At 32.4% G+C, this 14,836-nt stretch overlaps 1 protein-coding gene across 7 annotated transcripts in view; it reads right to left on the bottom strand.

Annotated features, from left to right (window-relative positions):
• Positions 1–1,061: 1,061 nt before the first annotated feature.
• Positions 1,062–14,836, bottom strand: part of SCEL (sciellin) — a 154,116-nt gene continuing 140,341 nt past the window's right edge. For 4 of the 7 annotated variants that reach the window (XM_031958526.1, XM_031958524.1, XM_031958527.1 and 1 more), the window contains 5 exons: positions 13,416–13,487; positions 10,061–10,135; positions 8,107–8,215; positions 6,085–6,187; positions 1,063–3,107 (listed from right to left, as the gene is read on the bottom strand). In XM_031958526.1, the coding sequence (XP_031814386.1) occupies positions 3,091–3,107; positions 6,085–6,187; positions 8,107–8,215; positions 10,061–10,135; positions 13,416–13,487 (376 nt within the window). In that variant the 3' untranslated portion in view covers positions 1,063–3,090. Of the gene's footprint in view, positions 3,108–6,084; positions 6,188–8,106; positions 8,216–10,060; positions 10,136–13,415; positions 13,488–14,836 lie in introns of all 7 variants that reach the window. The other 3 variants (XM_031958528.1, XM_031958529.1, XM_031958531.1) reach the window with 2 other exon arrangements.

Here is a 14,836-nt window from a genome sequence, read left to right as displayed (position 1 = left end):
ATAAATTACTGTGGTCAAAAGATTAGGGATGCACATTTTAGATTATTTACTGAGACAATTCTTATTATTCAGCTTTATTAAGAGGATAACTTAATAAATTGTTTTTCTTAACTCAGTTCTTCTCTACTTGGCCTTTCCTTAGTATTCCCTAAAAGTTGAGCCCTTCTTATTTTAAGGAATATTCATTGTAAATGTAAAAACCAACTTTTAAATGTTATCTTTTTGGATATTCAGCTTTATTAAGAGGATAACTTAATAAATTGTTTGTGAAACAGATTGCTTTCCTTTTGCTCCCTCTTACTAGTAAGAATGAAGGCATAATGAAAAAGGCATGCTGTACTTGGACTCAGAAAATTTGAGATCAAATTCTGGTTCTGCTATTTAGCCACTGTGTAGTAAGATCATAGGTTTTTAGAGCTGAAAGAGATTTGGTCCAATTTTCCCATTTTGTAGGTGAAGAAATTGGGGTCCAAAATCTGTATAAGAAGGAGCCAAAATTCAAGACCAGGCTTTCTGATTATTGCTCCTATATCATTTTACCCCTTTGTGCTTCAATTTTCCCACCTAAAAAATGAGAGGTTTGTGCTAGAAGACCTCTGAAATCTATTCATCTCTAGAAATTTATGTTTCTATGATATAATCCGGTTTGAAGTACTTGCCATTTTGATCCTATGTGATCTTAAGTGAAAAAATGAAGATTAGTAATCATTGGGCTAATTTCAAACAAATTAGTCTAGGATAGGTCCGATACTGCTATTTATTCAACAAAACAAAACAAAACCAACCCAAAAACATTTGAATGATGATAGCAAATCTTAAAAAAATATATGTTTTTGGTATATCTTAGGCTATTGTGTGGTATTTGTAGACTCAATCATAGTGAAGAGGGGGTTGATAAATTCAACTCCTTTCTTCACCTCAATTCACTCCATTTTCACAGCATTGTTTTAGTCATCTTTAATATATTATTGAAGGAAGATAAAAGATTTATTTAACAGCTGCAAAAAATATTTCTTTTAATTGTTTCACTAAATTTTAAAGAGAAATAAAATATTACAATGATATACAAAAGCAATATAAAAGGCTAGTTTTTGCTACAAATGTATTTACATGTTAATATAACTTTGTTTTAAGCAGGGAATCTGCTGCATCCTGTCCTTTCCTATAATGAGTTTCAAGTCTGACAAAATTATTTCTTTTTATCCATTTGGATACCATATAATAAAAGAACAATACAACACATGGCTCAATTATGGCTTCTCATGGAATGTGAATTAATGAACATGGAATTATTATTTATTCCCTTCTCAGACTCCTCCTTCTCCAAAGGACAACTATTATGGCATTATTGTATTTTGTTAGTCATTTTGGACTTAACTCTTTTGAAGCTAGTCTCCTGCAGATGTGACAATACCTCCTCATAACCCAGATGGCTGTTACTGAATTGGTCATTTATGGCAGTTTTCTAAGATAGCTTTTGAGTTTTTCTTAACTCAGTTCTTCTCTACTTGGCCTTTCCTTGGTATTCCCTAAAAGTTGAGCCCTTCTTATTTTAAGGAATATTCATTGTAAATGTAAAAACCAACTTTTAAATGTTATCTTTTTGGATTTCAACCTGAACACTTCTGAATGCTTATAGAATAGCTACATACAAAGAACAAAAACAAAAAATAAAAATGAACCATCACAACATAAAAAACCAGCTAGACCCTCCATACACTGAAAAAAACTCGATAAGTAAAACATTGGTCACACCACATAAAACAACGCACCTTGATCACTGTAATTCTCTCCTACTTTACCTCTGCCTCTGGATCTCCCTGACTTCCTTCAAGTCCCAGCTGAAATCTACCTTTTACAGAAAGCCTTTCTTGACCTCCCTTCATGCTAGTACTTTGACTGTTGATTTTCACCAATTTATTTTATATATATTATGTTTATACATAATTATTCACATATTGTCTCCCTCATTAGATAGTAAACTTCTTGGGAATAAATATTGTCTTTTGCTTTTCTTTGTATTCCTGGATCTTAGCAAAGTGCCTGGCATATAATAAAAGCTTAATCAATATGTACTGATTGGCTCGAAAAAATCAGTATATTACTCCGTTGGTAAATGAATCTGATTATCACACTCAACAAAAAGGTTTATTGTTAACAGCCATTTCAATTTATTTTTATAAGTCATTTGCAGATACAAAGTGTTATACAATATGAATATATGTGGCACACCAAAGAAAGTGTTTTTGTAGTCTATAACCATTGTCATTGAATGTCTGATTAACTAGATTTTGAAAAGCATGCAGAGAAAAATATAACAAGGGTACTACCTACAAAGTAAACATTTAATATTGTTTTATCATTCACCCAAAAATTTATTCCCTTTGACTCTTAAAACAATCTACAAAAATAATATTCTTGATAAAATCAGCTACCAAGATAATATTTCTTTAGACTTTTGATAAATAAAAAATCATAGGTCCTTCTTAACTTTAAAGTAGAAATGTGCCCTTTATATTAAACTTTGCTGCCAAATTATTGTCAAAAATTAAGTCATCAAAACGTTTTTTGTAGATGTCATTTAGACATGTGGACATGGAATATCTGTCTTCATTTCATGAGAGACTTATTAAAATATCCTTTCATTCACATCAGTGATACAAATTAAGAGGATAACACATTCATTAAAGGGTTGAAAAAATAAAGATGGGCAAATTAAAAACCAAGCAATAGGCCCACACAAAAAAAGTTAAAATAAAAGCCATGACTCAGCCTGAAAGGGAAGTGCCGTCCTTAACTCTGTCAATGCTAATAACCATCAGAAGCATCATTGTTATGGCACATGTCATTTTGGGCAAGGTTGGAGAACATGGTAGACAGTTTAATTTTTGATCTCTAAATCTGCTTTAAATGGAATAGTTCTGTTTTTCTGACTAACATTAGTATATGCATTGACTATTTGATTCTTAGCAGAATTAGCAATTTTATATAAGATTCTTTCAATCTTCAGTATTTTTAACCAAAAAGCTTTCCTTAACGAATTAAATGTTCTCAACAAATGGTATTCATCTTGCTTTCCATGTGTCAGAATCATAGAATCCACTTGGCTAAAAGTAAAAAGAAAACAACAATTAGATATATTGAATTCATTATAATTCTCTATATGCCTCTAATTAAAAGGCAAACCCATTAATGCATTATAGGAACAGATCATCTCTAGCATATGGTTTTTAATCCTGTGTACAGCCAACCTTCTGTATATATATAATTTTGAGTCTGGAAAGGTAGGAAATGAAAAATAAAATAATCACTTCGGCTCTTTGAGGAAAGCCTAGAGTCAGGAAGACCTGAGTTCAAATCCAGTCTCAGCTGTTTATTATCTGTGTGACCTCTGCCTGAGTTTCTTCAGTTATAAAATTAAGATAGTAATAACACCTACCAACCAGGGTTGTTTTGAGGAGCAGATGAAATAATATTTATAAAGCATTTAGCACAGTGCATGACATATAGTAAGTACTTAATAAATCCTTGTTTTTTTCCTTCAAGAAACTATGGGTTCTTCAAGAAACGATAGGTTCTGAACCAATAGAATATATAGTTATTGAGGAATCAGAGATTTAGGAGATACTTAAAATATCTTGGAGGGAAACCAGGGGCAAACTTTAGAAGAAAATTAAATATGGCTAGCAAAGAGCATGTGAAATAAGGGGAAATGAGAGCAGGATTTGTTCCTTTTTTGAGATTCATTTTGATAGCTTGATGATCTATGTTCTAAATTTTCTACAAACTCAATCTAGGTCTCTCAGACCTAGGTTAGTCTAGCTGTTATTAGCCCTTTGTATAAAGTTACGTTCTTTGCTCTAAATTCTTTGTAGGAATCAAATGAATTACTGTTTGGCATCAGCAGAGAAAGAATTTCATAGGAAGAATTGACTTTAACACTGTACTGTTATCTGGTTTCAATCTGCATTGTACCTCTCCCTTATTAGCTAAAGATAAAAAAGAGAAAGCTGCTACTGGATTTCAAAGATATATTTTATCTCACAGAATTTTATTACAATAATATTTCTGCATAGAAAATTTCTTTAAACCTCCTTCCCAACTCTTCATCATTTATATGGTACAAAAATAAGGGACCCTTTCACATAATTTATATATATATATATATATATATATGTACATATTTGATAGGTATTGTGATAAGAATTGGACCTGCATTGACTTTGGTATAGGAAATTCCCAGAAGTATGACTATAAGTCCCATCAAACCATTGGAACCAAATCTGCCTCATATAAATCCAATTAAGACATCATTTATGATGTCATTGATCTTCAGAAATTAAGGGCAAACATCATAGGAAATTCCCTCTACCAATACTTGTCAGCACCTTCTCTCTATTTTATAATCTTTGAGAGTTACCTAAAGGACAAAGAAATCAAGCTGCTTACCCAGGGTCATATAGCTAATACTTGTCAGAGGTGGGATTTAGATCCTGATCTTCTTCGAGATTGACACTCTATTTACTAAATTGAGTTAATAAATTATGGTACCATGGGTTTTTAAACTTATGAAACATAGATAATTATGTTTGGAAGGGTTCTCATAGTTGCTCTAGTTCAAGCAACAACATAGACAAGAACCAATGTATGCCCAAAAGATATCAGAAAATGGCTTCATGTTTGTATTTATATATATTTCTAGCATCGTTCAGTTATTGATTTACTGAAATCCCCTCTTTTTTTGACATATTTTTTTTGTTTGCTTTAGAGACTGGATGTCCTTTATTTTGCTCAGGCTGACTCTACTGGTAAGCCTGACCCCCATTGCTAATCAAAAAAGAAGCTTTGACCCTTTTTGTTTATGACATGCCCCTCCTTAGGCAGCCTAGGAGTCCCTCACTCCTAAAAGCTCACCATATTGGTAACTGGACTTAGTATGGATACCTGATCTTCTTTAAATCTACTATATCTCAGAATTCCCAAATTCAAGCTATCTATTGTCTGCTTTCCTTAGCAGTGAGGATTACAAATTTGTAATCTGACTGACAAGTGTTCATCCAGCCTCTTCTTGAAGGCCTCCAGTGAGCATATCACCTTCCAGCTTAGTTTACTCCATTTTTGACAGTTCTACATACCTTAGGAATTTTCTTCTACACATTGAAATGAACCTTTCTCCTTGTAAATTCTACTCACTAATCCTAGATCTGACCGCTGGGACCAAATAGAATAAATATAATCCTTCTTCCATATGACAATCCTTCACATAATTGATTACAGAGATCACTTATGAAAAAAATATAACGAAAATTTAATTTTACATTAACTTCATGAGCCTTTTAATAATGTTAAAAGCATTTTAATAATAACTGAACTATGCCTGGAATGATGGTATACACCTATTATTTCTGCTACTGGAGAGGCTGAAGCAGGCAAATAATTTGAACAAAAGGGCTCTAAACTACAGCGAACTAAGACAATCAGGTATCTGCACTAAGTGTGGGCATAAAGACAGTGAGCCTCCATGAACCACCTCAGATTGAAATGAGCAGGCCAGATTTCCTGTGAATAGGTAGATTCAGCTCTCTGAGCAATCACTGGAGTTCCAGCTCATGTAAGATAGGAAAACCTAGTTTCAATTAATCAGTCTTCAATTCAATCAATAATTGTCTTATACCAGAAGAATACAGAAACACAAATTCAAGAGGTCATTTCCTGCTATTGTCATTGATTGTAGAGTCAAAGAATGATACAGAGATTAATTTGAGGGGGGAACTTCCATATCTTTTTGTGATAATTATTTAATGAAGGAAGTACCTGTTACAAGCAATAAATTGCAGATTTTACAATGCTTTCTATTGAAAACTAGTAAGGACTTTAATTTTTTTTTTACAATAGAAGTTATAGTCTACTTAAAGTACGAGATAATCTCTATAATATTGCCTAAATATATCTATTAATAATCATCATCAAAAATAATATGGAATATTATTATAATAACAACTTGTCATATAAACATCTATCAATGTTCTATCAAGATCTATCAATGTTTACAAAATCTCAGTGTATTACAAAGTTGGCACATACCTACAACCTTGGAGTAGCAAGGCTCACAGTGTACAGTATGTTTATAGATCCAAATACTATCACCAGCTTCCAGGTTTTCCAAAGGCTTTTTGCAAATTTCACACTAAAGAAAAACAAAACAATTTTTAAATGTAAAAGCTCTTACTGAGAAAATCAATTTCTGTCATTGTTCTCTGAGATTATAGAATAAAAGGTACTTAAGGACATAAAAAGATTCCCAGTTGTCAAAGAGGCTCACAATAGATCCTTTCACTCTCAATAAAGTAGTGAGAGAAGAGGTTGGAGATTGAGGTTGGGGCTCAAGTAAAGAAGGAAAGGTTTGAAACAGCTGCTGTAGTAAGTCACAGCATGAATGAGATAATTTGTACATGATACTTCCATATGGACAGTATAGAATAAATACTGTATCACAGACAGTATTATTCCTTTCAATAAAATGTATTAATTTTACTGGAGACTTTACTAATTATCCCAACTATATAGTGTTCACATTCCACTGTACAAACTGCCAGGGGAAGCTTTTCCCTGATGTTAGCATATCATGTATATGTAGTATATCAATGTCTTTCATGTTTGGAAATGAAGCTGAATCCAGTGCTATTCATTTATATGGGTATATCTCAAAAGACTAATGGAAAGCCAGCAGGCCTTTCCACACTATAAACATGTCAAGATTACTCTTTAATTTGTAGCCCTAGCTACAAAAGTGTATGGTTTGTTGCTCTCTATGGCTGTGTTTCTAAGCCACATGGTCTACCCAATGTCTTGGCTCCAAGTCAGCACCTCTATTTCTTCTTGCTGCAAGAAGAGAGACCTATCTGCCAGTCTTTGATTATGGGACATACCAAATCCTAGTGCATTAGGAGGTAATTAGGTGCCAGATCATTGAGGACCACCTCTTCATGGATGCCTTGAGTTAGGCAACTAATTATAATTAATTAATTAAGGATCCACTGACTTTTTCCAAGAGGCCCAATGACAATTTATGGTCACACTGCTACATATAAAATTTTAAATTTATATGCAGTTCCTTTTCTTTTCTATAGTTTTGTCATTTTAAAAATATTGCAATTATTATGATTCTTTAACACATTGGAGTCATTTTTGTAAATTCAACTGTTACATGCTGACCATATTTCCACAGAATGAAAAGAGCCAGGAATTGTCAAATGTCAAATATACATTACTAATTGTTTCTAAGGATGTTGCAAAACCAATACCTACAAATATTTGAGAACACTTAAGAGCATATTTAAATAATGTATTATTAATGCAGACAATAGCAGGGGTTTATAAAGTACTACCTCCCTTACATGTGTACCAAAAAGCAATTATTTTTATGTTACATATTCAACCAGCCCATGCTTTATATCTCATCTAGTTATTTAGTCATTTATCTCAGCCCATTTTTCTCATGTGCTCTGCTGCTATTATGCTTCTTGCTTCTTCTAAGGACATCCTCTAGACCTAACTTGTAGAAATCAGATCCCCAGACTCTGAGGAGTTAATCCATTCTGCTTTAAAATTTCTGTCCAAGGATATGATGAGGAATTTCTCTTTAGTGAGATGTTAATGAGTAAATGAATGCCATCTCACCAGTTCAACTGTAGCTGGAAAATCCTGCTCTACCATTAAAGACCCATCTATTTATTCTCTTCATTTTCAATTTTCTGTTCTAGGAACAATCATCAAATCAATATTAACACTGATTGCTGGAAAAGGCATGTCAACCAGCTGCCCACTGGATCAACTTCTTACCCCCATGACTCCCTAGAGCAAATGCTCCCTCCCTCACCACCATTCATCTGTATGTGTTGTCTCTTTCTACCCACCCGCCAACTTTAGAATAGTAGTTCTGTGAACTTCTGTGAAGGCAGGGAATGTTTCATTTTTGTATTGATATTTCCATTGCTCATTTAGTATAGTAACCAATATGCTCTTTTTCATTCACTCCTTGATTATTTATTTCTATGTAAGCTTATATTCTTTAAAAAAAAAAAAAAGAAATGAAGCTCTTCTTACTTTGAAGCAAGTTGAATGACAGCAAATCTGTAACTCATCCAAGATCATTTTAGTATTTGAGCCCAGGGGCTTTCGGCAATAGGTACACATATCCTTTTCAATGACAGACCTATACAAACATGAATAATATAAATGTGAGCATCTCCATCTCTTAAATGACAAGTTCATACATTGCACTGACAGTCGCCTTTTAAAAATATATGGTAATGATGTGATGAAATGTTAATCATGCAATTATGAAAAACTTTGCTGTCCAGAATTAACCAATATAAATACTCCAGACCACCTGCTACTATTATATAATCTCATTGACTTTCTAATTACCTAAAGATGACAGTAATGGAATAACATGAGGAAAAACCACAACTTAAGAATTCAATAGTGGTGGAGGGCACTTAAAACAGGAAACAAGAGGTTCACCTTTTCCTAAAAACACCAGATTTTTGAATTGCTTGAAAGAGGCTAGATTGGAGCAAATCAAATGGATTTATATTGCACATAGTAACCTTGTAAATCTTGTAACTCTCAAAACTATGGAACAAACCCAAAAGAGAAACACAATCAAGAGGATTTTAATTTAAACAAAAAACCTTAAGGTCTTAATAGACCATCAAAGGAAAAGCAGGGATATTTGGAGAAGTTCTTAACTCTGAGGAATTTAGCAGGGAGGGAAAACCAGTACCTTTCAATATGCTTTAATACTGCAGATAAGAGAATTGGAGGATGAAGTGTTTTTCTGAATGAGCATGGCAGGTATTAACTTTTTATGCACCCAGAGAGGATATAATTCTGCTATGCATTCAGACACAGTCAGAAACTCTATATTAATTTTGTATGTGTTCTTATGTATTTATGTATACAGTCATCCCCCAATAGACTGAAGCACTTCAGGGTAGGGAAGAAGGTTTATTATTTCTTTTATAATTCTCCATACTACCTATTATATGTAGTGAGTGAGCAGTAATTTTGTTTAACAGATCCAAGGGTCAAAGACCCACATGGGGCATGGATACACAAGGAGGCTTACTAAGCACTCTAAAGGATTAAGAGAAAGCTACTTAGTTTATTAATACGAACACTCTTATGAGCAAAAGCTATGTCTAGCCCTATTAGTATTACCACCATAGAAAAGGCATTAATTTGGGAATTTCTCCAATATCAATAATGCACTATAAACCAAGTGTTTTAATACAGTGTTTGGAACTTAGTAATTACTTGATAAATGCTTGCTGATTAATTAAATGATCGGTTTACTCCTTTCATGCCAGAGGGATGAGGATGGAATCTGGTCCTGTATTTCCTCAGGGTGGAGAATCCTGGATGAAAAAATTCCCTCCACTACTGAAAATTAGCACCTTCCCTACAATTTATATTATTAGATATTTTGCCCAAGTACTGAGCAGTTAAATGACTTGCCCAGAGTCACATAGTCAGTGTGTCCCAGAAGTAAAATTCCAACCATTTCTGGTATGGAAGCCAGTTCTCTATCTCATCCTGTCTCTCAAAACAGAGGATGATGTTAATTTGTTCAAAAAGTGTTGCCATGATTGAAGGTGACTTTTAACAATAGGATAGTATTAGACTTGCAAAAAAGGCAAGAAGAGCTTGTGTGGCACTGTAAATTGATTGGTCTTTGGCCAACCTTGCCAAAAGTTACAAAGATCAAGAATCTTCAGTGAAAAAATTATGGTTTAATATTAAAGGTCCCTCACAACCTTCTACTAATTTGTATTTCTAGACTTATTATACATTCTTTCCCCCTCCCCCCACAAACTCTGAGTTTATACCTTACTGGACTTTTAGCTATCTATTAGACTTTGGCTTCCTTGAAAATAAAAACTTTCCGCCCCTCCTTTCTAGATATCCCCACTGCTTGGTACAGAGCTTGACTAGTTTATTAGCTGACCAACTACTTTGACACACATATATATAATGCAATAAAATATGTGCTTACCTATCAGAGGTTGAATAAACTGTTTGTATATATTTTCCAGAGATACTTTCTTCATAGCCATCCTTTGGGTATTTGCTATAAACAAATATAATATAGATTTATAAAATATGTTCACCCTTTGAGATATCCTGTAATATTGAGAGTAATGATATTTTGCTATTAATCTGTACATCCACACACACACACACACACTCACTCACTCATAAAGAGAGAAGTAGAAGGGACTGAGAGAGAAGCAGAGACAGAGAGACAGAGAGACTAGACAGAGATAGAGATGCAGAGAAATAAAGAGACAGAGATAAAGAGAGAAACTACACAGACTCGGGAATCAATTTGGAGTTCAAAAAACAAGTTACAAACAGGGGTCCTGAAACTATGGCCAGCGGGCCAGATGCGGTAGCTGAGGACGATTATCCCCCTCACCCAGGGCTATGAAGTTTCTTTATTTAAAGACCCACAAAACAAAGTTTTTGTTTTTACTATAGTCCCGCCCTCCAACAGTCTGAGGGACAGAACTGGCTCTCTATTTAAAAAGTTTGAGGACCCCATAACAATAAGCAATGTTTTGGGGGATTATTTTTGTGTTTGTTTTTGCCAAACACTGAGGAAAAATATTAAAATAGATAAAAAATGAAATAATGAATCATATTTGAAGTCTTAAAACTTTTAAAAAAATATATTGCTATATTAAAGTGATCTTTTAATTATTTGTTTTTCTTTGTACCCCCAGCACTTAGCAGTGACTGGCACATAATAACTACTTAATAAATGGTTGCTGACTGACTTTTGAACAATCATCTATTGGATTGGAGATGAATGAGATTTGAAATATTCTGCCCAGTCATGTTGTAGTAAAAAGATTACTTTTAAATAATCATCTCTTCTATTGTTTTTGAGTCAGGATACATGGGATCCAATCCCAATTTTGATACTTGTTAGTTGTGTAACCATGGGCAAATCACTCCACCTCAATGAACTTCATTTTTCTCATCCATAAAATGGGCACACTAATATTCAGACTATTTATTTACTTCACAGGGTTGCTGTAAGGAAATTTTTTTTTGTAATCTTAAGCCCTGTTATTAATGTGAACGGTGTATAATAATTTCCCTAATACCTAATTTATTCAGGAAGATTAAATTCCAGGAACCTAATTGTTTCATTCTTATTCAGTGACACCTTTACAATACTTGTTTATTCAGAGTAACCCAAAAGTCTCAGTACAATTTTAAGCCTTGATAGTCTTGGATAGTGTTCCTCTCTTTGCCATCACCCAAATGGTCTATGGGAGTCCATGTTACTAGATATAGAACTAAACTCATGGGAATTTGTTACCTTTATCTCATAGTTAACTAGGGTAAATCAGAGGATTTGAGATAATTTTTGATAAATTCGTGAGTGACAAATTTTTAATAGAATACCAGCTTCATAGATGTTTAGAACTAATTTATCTGGTTAGACTAAAACTGCTATTGAAGTACTGTAACATCAGAAGATGTGTGAAGTGTGTTTATAAACTGTTGAAATGGACATAATGGAGGGCAAACTGCTGCCTCACAAAACTTCCTTTGGTTCAGCTTTCAGAATTCTCTGGCTCCAGGGGAGGGAAATGGTATGGATTTTGGATCTTTTTTCAGTACTGTGTTATAAATGATTCTTTTCCAGATGATGATGGGTTTTAATAAAATGAAAGATTCACTATCATCAATATGGTCACCAGACTCACATCATTCCTGTGCTAATAATGCTGATACTTTTTTTTTCTAATTATGAGTTAGTATCCTATTTATTGATAGGTTCCTGACACCTACCTAAATAAAGGGTTTTTTACTTAACTCAAATATAATATTGTTTGACATCGAGTTTCATAAAAAAAAAGTTTTTAAATCAACATCTCTTCTATTGTGAGAGACTATTGAAATGTAATTTATATGTAAGACTATTGAATGATTAACCAGAAAATGTCAAAATTATATTTTTCATTATCTTTACCTCTATTTGATCTTTTTTTGCTTTTCATGGTTATATTAAAATTGTTTAATTGCTCTTTAATTTCTTGCACATTTAACTTCTTGTTATTTTAAAATTTACTGAGGAATTTTCTATCTTTTCAATAGCTGGACTCACTCAGGTGATCATTCAAATAAGCTTGTTTTAAATGTATTTAATATAAATATATATGCACAAATATATACATATGTATACATGTGTATGTGTGTATATATATATAAATGCTTATGTATAAATATATACATATATACTTAAGTTTAAATATATATATATATATGTGAAAAAAATATTGACTTGAAAAGCTTAATGTGGTATTCTTCAATGACCTTTGGCCCTCCTGGGAGTCTCCTAGATCATCCTTTCTAGCATGGTCTTTCTTGTGTTGCACAGCCAAGAGCCAAAAAGAGAGGATTTCCTCTTTGAATGCGTTTTTAAACTGCAGGCTGTAATCAATATGTGTACTACATATGTCTGTTCAATTTGTCATCTCATTACATCACCCTATAATCTCTAGAGCTCTAATGGCGAAACTGTTGGAAGCAGTTCCAATTGCACCCAACACAGCAGGCAATTAATAGCATCTGGAAATTCCTAATCCAAGTGTAATTATTCTTAGAGGGATACTTGGGGATTTAAGAATTTCAAAAATATGCTACAAATTAATATATGAAAATTATGTGAGAACTTTCAAATAGTGACCTTACCCCATACATATGTATCTACAGATGGTGTGTTTGCATATGTGTACATGTATATATACATATATATTTAAACAATAAACATATATATGATAGAGTTTTAAAAATTGCTTTTTTTCTAGTTCTATTTTTTCATTGGTATAGAAAGCTTATTGTGTGGAAACTCCCTCCACCAAAACAAATCAAGAGCTCAGTGTAATATATATATATATATATATATATATATATATATATATATAGTGTATAAATTTTAGAGAACAGCCCATTTTGTGACATAAAATATTAGGTGACCTGCCCATGATTACATAGCTTGTATGTGTCAGAGGTCAAAATTGAACCTATGACTTTCTAATTTGAAGCTGGCCACTATGTCATATAGTCTTTTCGTGTGTGTGTTTGTGTGTGTGTGTGTGTCTTTTGATATTGATATTGATACTTATATTAAAATTCAACTAGATTAAATTTTCCCAGGCTTTATTCAACATTTGAAACATCAAATATAATTATGAATCCAGCATTTGAGCTATCAGTAAATATTTTTCATATTAGGAACATCATACCTGATGATTACAGCTTCTATACTTAACCATAGATGATTTCAAAATTATTTTTAAAGTAGGAAAATATTTGAGATAACTTTCCAATACCTATTCTCCACATATGTCCTTGTGTATACAACACTGTCCTTTGGACTTGAGTACCTGGTTCGAGTATTAAAGCTGAAATACAAACATTTTTAACTTCATTTTAAAAAATTTATTTACAAGAATATTAATAATAGTAGGTTATTGTATAACTAGAATTATTATTTAGTAAAATTAATTAAAATGAAATTTATTTATAGGTATTATTTTCTAAATTATTTTTAATTTTAACATAAAGATTATATTAATTGACCATTCCCAAACTTCATTATTAGTATTTTTATTCCTGATACTCTATACTTCCACCAGTTACTAGATATTATTTTTAAGAATCTTTTGTCTCACATGTGAGTAAATAGACAGAATCTGATTGATAATTACTTTGATTTTTTTTAATTCCTTTTTATTCTGTGGACTCAATAATATTCCCCAATAGCAATTGCCCCTCACCCACAGATTTTTATATCAAAAGGAAAATATTAATTAAATCCACATGAAATTGTGCTATTTACTGGGATTTTATGAATAATTAAAAGAATATTAATCTTTGTAAACACTTTGAAGAAGAAATTGATTTTTCTTTATAACTTTCAAGGTTCATGTAGCATAGTGCTTATCTATTACAACTCATATGTAATGATGTGTGTAAAATATTTGGTACACCTTAAAGAACCATGTAAAAGCTAGTTATTATTATTATTATTTTCATTATTATAGGTCTTCTGTTAAACTTATTGATTGAATTAATATATGAATGTCACAATTTTACATTATATAAAATATTAGAAGTTCCTAATTATTTAAACACTCTTTTTCAAGGCTTGTTATGAGAAAAGTACTTTACAAACTTAAAAGTTTCATATAAATTTGATCTATTATGAACTTAATTTTTATAATAAAAGTATTAGGAATAATTACACCTTTCTTTCTTATTAAATGGAAAGATCACACATTGGAGTACTCAGCTTTCCTCTCTCTCTTTTTTTTTTTTTTTCCCTTCTCTTATATGTTTTATTTGTTTGTTTTCCTTTTGGTCTGGAATAGAGTGAGCCTCCCATAAAGAAATGCCTTCTACCAATACAGATCAGCAGCTATTCTGTATCTAATAGCCTTAAATAATTGTGTGTGGGTTACTTAAAGGTTAAGTGATTTTTCCTGGGGCCGTGGCACAGGAGATAGGGTGCTAAATCTTCAGTCAAGAAAAATCATATTCCTGAGTTCAAATGTGAACACAGAGACTACCTGTATGCAAGTTATTTAACTTTGTTTGCCCCCATTTCCTCATGTGTAAATTAAGATGGAGAACAAATGGCAAACCACTTCAGTGTCTTTGTTAAGAAAACTCCAAATGGGGTCATAAAGAATCAGACATAACTGAACATACACAGAGCTGTTATATATCAGAGGCTTGAAATAAGGTCTTC

This window comes from Sarcophilus harrisii, chromosome 3 (assembly GCF_902635505.1).
Source record: "Sarcophilus harrisii chromosome 3, mSarHar1.11, whole genome shotgun sequence".
Lineage (NCBI taxonomy): Eukaryota > Metazoa > Chordata > Mammalia > Dasyuromorphia > Dasyuridae > Sarcophilus > Sarcophilus harrisii.
Note: the sequence above shows the minus strand (reverse complement) of the source record. Positions and strands in the feature narration are given on the sequence as shown.